The sequence below is a fragment of the Vanacampus margaritifer genome, chromosome 16 (assembly GCF_051991255.1).
Source record: "Vanacampus margaritifer isolate UIUO_Vmar chromosome 16, RoL_Vmar_1.0, whole genome shotgun sequence".
Taxonomy (NCBI): domain Eukaryota; kingdom Metazoa; phylum Chordata; class Actinopteri; order Syngnathiformes; family Syngnathidae; genus Vanacampus; species Vanacampus margaritifer.
The window spans coordinates 11686649-11694555 of NC_135447.1; the positions used below are offsets into that span (position 1 = coordinate 11686649).

The window sequence follows — 7907 nt, forward strand, 5'->3', positions numbered from 1 at the left end:
CTGAAAGATTTAAATTATTCAGTTATTAACTCATTCACTGCCATTGTACCCGTCAAAAATTAATTTGAACTATTCCTATTAGTTTAATTTTTTTCCCCACTTTTGTTAGCAAAAGTATGGAAACCTAGACATTTTTTTAATTATATATATTTTTTGAAAAAAGAAAAGATTATTAAAAATTAGTTAGTAATTAATCGCATGACTTCAATGGTTAATTTACAATTAATCACACATTTTATATCTGTTCCAAGTGTACAATAATTTTTTTCCTAGGTTTTCAAACTCCTGTTAACAAAAGTGAAAAAAAAAAGTTTAACTAATAGAAATAGTTCAAATAAATTTTTGACGTTTATAGCCGTCAATGGCAGTGAATGAGTTAACTGAAATGCATCTTCAGAGAGGATCAAGAATACCTGCCTGTGAGTATTGCTATATCGTCTGTCTGTGTCTATTGATCCAACGATTGTGTTCAATTAGCCATTGCTTGTAGGGTTATGCTATACGTTAGCCAGTGTTGTCCAAGGAATCCCCATTATGCAAATCTAGGACGAATGTGGAATCCTGCCGATACAGGACAAGGGGAGGAAAGATGATATTAGAGGCGCACTTGCTTAATTCACCCAGGCTTGCAGAACACTACGATCCACGCCATTCATAATTTAAAGTGCTCTCCATTATCAAAGTGCCTTGAGGAATAAGATTAGCCAGCCAGAAATAATTCACAGCGGTGTGATTTTTTTCAAAACTTTAGATCAGATGATAGTCTGAAAAGGAAGCCAGCGCAGTTCATGATCCTCTCCAAGAAAATGCCATGAGGAACGTCAGGAGGAGGAAAAGGGAAGTAAGGATACAGCGGCGGAAATCCAAACGGGACAAGTTTGACATTCCGTCATCTTGACTGTCCAAACTTATCAAGGTGAGCAGCGCACGTCCCGTCCCGGCAGTCTGAAACCAAGCTGACGCTGAACCACTGTGACAACAGGGAGTCCCCGTGAGACCCTCAACCACAAGACACGGAGGCCCTCGCGTCTTGCATGCAAAAAGGGCGAGGCAAAAACACTTGGAAGATTCAGAAGCGGAACATTTCGGGAAATCTTCGGCAAACTGGAGAATTAGGGAAAAAGATTGAGCTCATTCCATCCATCATCCATTTTCTTACACGCTTACTAGGGGTGGGAAGCTTTGAATGTCTCACGCTTCGATTTGATTCCGCTTTATTGGTGTGCGATTCGATTCAGAATCGTTTTTCTATTAGGAACGATTTTTTTATTCAAAACGATTTGATTGACAATGATTTTTGCTTCAATCTATAGATGTGCAAGGAATTGTAATGATCTACTCCAGTCTGACTCGCTAATGCTAATTAGCGCGCTACTCGCGACACTTTTATCACTCAAAAGAACGGCACCACACTGCAAATAAAACAACTTTTATTGGAATAACTTGATCCTGACTTTTTCCTTCTAATCTCTAATGTGGCTACAACTTAACAGTGTATTAGACTGCGTGGAACCACACTGCCCCTAAGTGGCCAAATCGGGTACAACATGAACAGCACTCCAAATAAAGGCACACACAGACAAAGGCAAGACAGTATAAAATAATTTAAATAAAATTGATTTTGGGACATTTAAAATCGATTCTGAATCATACTAAATGAAAATCGCGATTCTTACGAGAATCGATTTTTTGGCACACCCCTAGTGCTTACCCTCATTAGAGAGTCTGTCACTGCTGAATCTGAGGTTGGGGACATCCTGGTCGCTAGCCAATCGCACGACACATATACACAAGGAGGTCTATCTGTATATATGTACATACATAGACCCATATAGTAACCTATACATATACATATGTATTTCTTTGAGTTAACACAATGGAAAATTATGAAAGTACAGTGTAAAAGGTCCAAGCACAACGTAAATACAAATATTTTGTAATTTTCCAAATGAAGGGAAAATTTAAGAAGAAAGTTGTATACTACTTTTCTACCAAAAAGAACTTTGGCTCCATCTTGTGGCATTTCATTAAAACAAAAAAGAAGAAGCTGCTTTTCATTGTACAGCAACGACATGAAATGAGTCGTGTATGTATCTTAAAAACAAAACAAAACAACCTTTAAAAAACAATTAGGTTACAATAAACAAAATAATAAATGCATGAATAATAAATTAATAATATAATAAAAATGATATAATAAATTAATAACAATATCACTAATAATAATAATCAGTGCAAATGAACTCATTCACTGCCATTGACGTCTATAGACGTAAAAAAATTAATTTGCACTATTTCCATTAGTTTCACTTCTTTTCCCACTTTTGTTAAAAAGAGTATGGCAACCTCGAATTGTTTTGTTGTACATTTAGAACAGACATAAAATTTGTGATTAATTGTGAGTTAACTATTTATGTTATGCGATTAATTACAATTTAAACAATTAATTGTCTGGCGGCCCTAATTTTTAATAAAAAAAAATTGTTATTGAATTTTTTAATTGTAATTAATCACATGACTTCACTAGTTAACTCAAGATTAATCACAAATTTTATATCTGTTCTAAATGTACAATATATTTTTTTCTAGGTTTTCATACTCTTGTTAACAAAACTGGAAAAAAAAAATGTGAAACTAATAGAAATAGTTCAAATGATTTTTTGACGTCTATAGCCGTCAATGGCAGTGAATGAGTTAAATGCTTTAATTAAAAGAAAAACAATGCAACTTTTGATCCCCATGTTTATATCTCCAGTAATGTTCCAAAACACAAAAACTGTTTGTACAAAAATCCTGGCCTGACAACTACAGTAAGACCTTTGATAATCGCAGTAATCATGCTTCTTGAAGGATATTTTTTAGAAGACACGGCTGAGTCTTAAAGAGCAAAGCATGGAAGAAAGGAAGATGGCGAGCGGAGAACACAACAATGGCAGCGACCTCCTCTAACCTCCCTTTCTTTGAAGACTCACATAAAACGCAGAGCCGAGGCCCCTGGAGGACGGCCCCTGGCGGTTGCGGCAACACCCCCCACCCCCACCGCCAGCCCCGCTGTCTGATCCCAGAGGCCCCGGGCCCTCAAGTCAGCCCTTAGGCTACTGGACCAAAAGCAGCTGACTGCACATAAAAACAGAGAAAGGAGGTTAGAAACAAAACATCAATATACATAAAAATGTCTTTTAACGCCTGATGTGCCTGTTGATACAGTGATGACATTAAAAGGCTGATACAAGCACTGACTGAAGGCTCTTTTGCTTGATATATTACGACCATTCAACACAAAACTATATTGTCTCCAACAAATGTAAATTTAAAAAAAAAAAAAAGCCAAGTTGTACAAAAAAATTAGGAGCAAGCTGTCAAGTGCATGCCACAGCAACAGGTGGCGCTACAACACCAAAGTGCAAGGACATTTGAAACATCCAAACACCAGAAGAAAGTCATTTCCAGAAGGGAAAAAAACATTTATATCAATAGTTACTGATCCATTTCAAAATCAATCAGAAAATAATTTAACATATAAAACGGTGGGTCTTTACACTGGAGACAAGAATGAATGAAATTGGACAATTTCCTTTAATTCCCCACAAAATAAAGAAAAACGTATGTTCAACCCCAAGAGGCACGCGGGAATAAAACATATGCAAATTTAAAAATTAAAAAGCAAAAATAAATAAATGTAAACAAAAAATGAAATATATAGTAAAATAACACAAAAAAAAAACCCAGATTACAACAATGCCACAGTCAAACTTTCGGGGCACTTGGAAACAGACAATAGAAAAATCAAGTACTCAAATAAAACTAAATTATGCAATAGTTAGACGTGATGAAAACATTAAACATAAAATGGTTTACACAAAAATGAAAACATAAAATTAGTCCAGGAAAACATGCAGGGAAATCTCACAATAAAAACCTAAACAAATTCAAAGAATGAACATTAAAAAAAACAACTATTAAATAAAAACAAATACCATCAAATTAAATATATAAACATGATCAATGACTGGATACATTAAATTAGAAAATAAATAAAAACAAAAATAAATAATGAAATAAGTACAGGCCTTGTATTATAGGTCCCATTAAATCATGTAGCTCTCTCTTTTGGCCATTTCTGTATATTAAAATAAAACACGAGAAGTTTTTTTTTTTTAACTATTAATGAGCATCACGATTCAGTAGCTGAATTTGGCACATGTGACCACCAACAGGAAGCATCGGCTGCACCCCCAACCCCCAACCCCCGCCCCCCCCCTTGCCCTTCTAGCGCTCACATTGCATCACATCAGCGAGTGACGGCTGCAAGAGGGGAGAAGAGTGCTGAAACGTGTTCATCCCGGAGATCAGTGCATCTACACCGGCGTGTATTTCTGGGACTGGCCCGGGTGGCTTCTTTGAGTGCTCCCGCCCAACACAACACGTTCTTTTTAGACTGAATACTTAAATGGATCTTATTCATATTTGATTAGCGCTTCCGCATGTGCATAAGTAGCTAATAAACAGATGAGCTTCTCTATAAAAAAAATATGCTATGAACGGTTATTTAACCCTGGACAATCCAAGAACCCTTTTCTTATTTGGAAAATTATGAATTATACCTTAAATCAGTGGACCCCAAGCTTTTTTTCACCTCGGACCGGTTCATACATGTCCACAACTTTGGCGGACCGGCAACCCAGTGGGTGCTTGGCTGTTCGTCGGCTGATTAATAAAAGGCTACGACAACAAACGCAAATCCACTACCATAACTAGGGTAACAAAACGCGACTGAGATCATTAGCATCTTGACATGTGTCAAGAGTCCGTCGTAAACAGAGAGAATCTGGTCACTTTTCAAAATAAAATATTTTTAAGCCTCGGCTAATCAATTAACCGGGAGTACAGTAAGGTTTTTTTTTATTCTTTTAACTGTGCGGCCCGACGCGGTCCGGTCCAAAGGTGCCCACGGCCCGGTACAGGTCCGCGGCCTGGTGGTTGGGGACCACTGCCTTAAATGACTGCTATAAATTTACTGAACACCAAAATATATGTTTTTTTCAATGTTTTTTTTCAATTTATTCCCTAATTTAGGATTAGGGCGAAATTTGACCCTTTGGTATTTAGGGGTATCATTTCGAAAAATCAGAATAACAAAAACTGTCAGTAAACTATTTAGAATTTAAGAAAAATAATCAATCAAATACACAGCTACATTGAACAATATAATTTATTTGTTTTATTTGTTGCATTTTAGCCATTTTGTCACCACCACTCTGGCTCATGTAAGTGCAATATTCATCCACTAGATGGCCCCATGCAGGGGTCAGAAGTGGCACTCTGGACTTTTGAAGTTAAATTTGTAAAAAAAAAAAAAGGTCTTTGTTATTTGAGTAGCAGAATTTATAGGGGCCAAATTTGACCCCGTGGGTTCGCCAGGGTTTTAAATATATTTTGTGACCTAAGCATAAAATGATTAGACGACAGATACAATCAACACTGTGGGAGTTTGGCGGTTAATGTTCCGGTACGGTGAAGATTTCCGAGATTACAACCCTCATCTGACTAAACTTAATATCGATTGAGTGAATCACACAAGAAACATATGCCCCATGAAAGTCCCCGTTGATACACTCGCCATCAATGTCACCGTTTTTGGAGGTGACGTCTGGTCATTTGATTGTTGTACATTTTCTTCATTTGACAAGTCTTTACGGTTCCGTGGCATAATTAATGCCATGAAAATTCTTCTCCTGACTGTTCTCTGCAGATCGTGGCTTCTGATATATGTGACAATGTTGGGAAAATGGTTAAAAATGTTCATAACCTCTAGTCTCCCCTATACAAGAAAAAGGTACACATTTCATGAGTTGCCAATACGATTTATTCTCTTTTATTTGGTGTGAATACATTAAATATGCCACTTAAATACACAATATATAATAAATAGATGAATTCCAATGATCGGGACTGCAGCGACTTCAAGGCTTGAAGATTTGATTAATTACAGTAGCTGTTTTGTAAACCAGGGAGATGGCATGTGAACACATTTATTACAGCGGAAAACATCCATCATGTAAAAAAAAAAAAATTCCCCACATGACCTGTGCGTCTAGATTGACGGCTGGGTTGCATTTGTGGGAGGCGTGCTGGCTTTCACCGGGGTGTGCATGATTTTGTATCGGATGCATCCAATGATTTGCTCTTTAAGAGGTTCCATTTGGTATTGGTAGCCCGTTGGTCGCACTTCCTTCAGCACTTCTTTGCATTTAAACTGCAACAGGAGAAAAAGTACGTCACAAAAAAAAATAAACAAACAGACAAATAAGACACTTTAAAGGTTTCCTTACTTCTTTCAGTTTGTTGTATATGTTTAGATACATCGCAATCTCCTTTGTCGCTTTGTGCTCGTCCAGGAGCTCGTGAGCTTTGCAGAAGAACTTGGCCTGTAGGGGCAGAGCAAAATGTTTATTTTTATTATCTTTTTAAATAAAAAAGACAGATAAAGCGCTATGCTTCATCAACATCATATGGTGCCCAAAAGCTGGCTGCTGCCAAGTCCACTGGGAGCAAATTAGGGTTCAGTGTCTTGCTCAAGGACACTTCAACATGGTCACAAGGGCTAAGAATCGAACCCGCAAACTGTGTTGCCATGTACCTCAACATCAAAAAGTATTCACTCACCCCACATTTTCTGGGGCCTTCTGCCAGATCGCTCAAATTATCAAAGTCCCCCTGTTGAGAGAAAAAATACAAATAAAAAAAGAACCATCAATATAGTGTTTTTGAAGAATTATGTTGTCGCTTACCTTGGGTAATGACATGCTGCGATTGAACAGGTCGATGACGTATTTGAGTCCAAGCTCGGGTTTTTGGTCAGTGGGCTTGGTTGCAGCAGGATGGCCCAGCAAGGCCATCATCAAGAGCGCCGTTGTCATCATGGCCATCATTTTCGCTTGTTGGTCAAAATCAACTGAGAAACCGCTTCAATTGTCAGCTATTAGCTCGTTGTGAAACCTCAATGGTGAGCACGGCGACTTATACTCTTCGCACCCCACCCCTTCAAAAAGTGACGCGGCTTCACGGCAGTACACAGGAAATAAGATTTGGTGATTATGCTTCCAACAAAATGAGATATGTTTCTTTGAATTTGTGCGTCGTTAGGTCAAATTTTTAAAAAATGACCATCAGAGCATATTTTTTTTCCTCCATCTTCTCCCACTATTAGAATTGCAATCAATTTGTTAAAGCAAAAGTTGAAGTTAAAGGGGAATAACATCTTGGCGTCACATTAAGGGTAGCAAATCACTTAATAAAATGATTAGTGCTCTCAAAGTTAAAGCGTTAATTGATTAATTAATCACAAAAAATGATCGCATTAATCATGAATTAACGCAGATTAATTTTGACTATAGATGATCCTTTAGCGTGACAGCGGATGGCACAGGTTGTGTTTTAGCAATAAACATAATTACGTGCATTAAAGTAAAGCATTTAATAAATGTTTGCGTATCACATTTAAAATATTTGTGTCAAAATATTGGGGTCATTTTTTTCCCCATTTTAAATTATGCAAGTAATTAACTGACTAGAAAAAGAGGAGGGTGAGCGTGTGCAGTGGGTCAAGAAATGTTGAAGACGTCCTAATAACATTAAATGTCTAAAGAATTAAAACATAACCGGCGCTCTTCAAATTTGGCCTGGGAAAAAAAGGGTGATAAAAAGCCTTTTTTATTAAGCGATTAATGGTAATTAATCAAAATTCTAAAATGTGATTAATCTGATTAAAAAAATTAAAACAATACTAGTTTGAGAAAATCAAAACGTATTGTGTACTTTTTGAGGACCTGCAAACACCTTCTTAAGGGACTTGAAGTGCAAAACTTGTAATGTTATGTCTTATGCTTCGGTTTTTGGTTAAAAAA

At 37.0% G+C, this 7907-nt stretch overlaps 1 protein-coding gene across 1 annotated transcript; it reads right to left on the minus strand.

Moving 5' to 3' along the window:
• Positions 1-5849: 5849 nt before the first annotated feature.
• LOC144036569 (uncharacterized) lies at positions 5850-7781 on the minus strand. Its single transcript, XM_077547287.1, has 4 exons — positions 6792-7781; positions 6667-6717; positions 6333-6428; positions 5850-6256 (listed from the first exon to the last, which is right to left on the minus strand). Exons 1-4 carry the CDS (start codon positions 6930-6932, stop codon positions 6095-6097), a joined length of 450 nt encoding a protein of 149 aa, XP_077403413.1. The 5' UTR covers positions 6933-7781; the 3' UTR covers positions 5850-6094.
• Between the last annotated feature and the right edge of the window lie 126 nt (positions 7782-7907).

Excerpts from the sequence above, each read along its gene's own strand:
- LOC144036569 (XM_077547287.1), bottom strand. The coding sequence starts at position 6,932 with ATGATGGCCATGATGACAACGGCGCTCTTGATGATGGCCTTGCTGGGC. Across the intron at positions 6,718-6,791 it reads GCAGCATGTCATTACCCAAG|GGGGACTTTGATAATTTGAG; the intron begins GTAAGCGACAAC and ends TTCTCTCAACAG. Across the intron at positions 6,429-6,666 it reads AAGGCCCCAGAAAATGTGGG|GCCAAGTTCTTCTGCAAAGC; the intron begins GTGAGTGAATAC and ends CTGCCCCTACAG.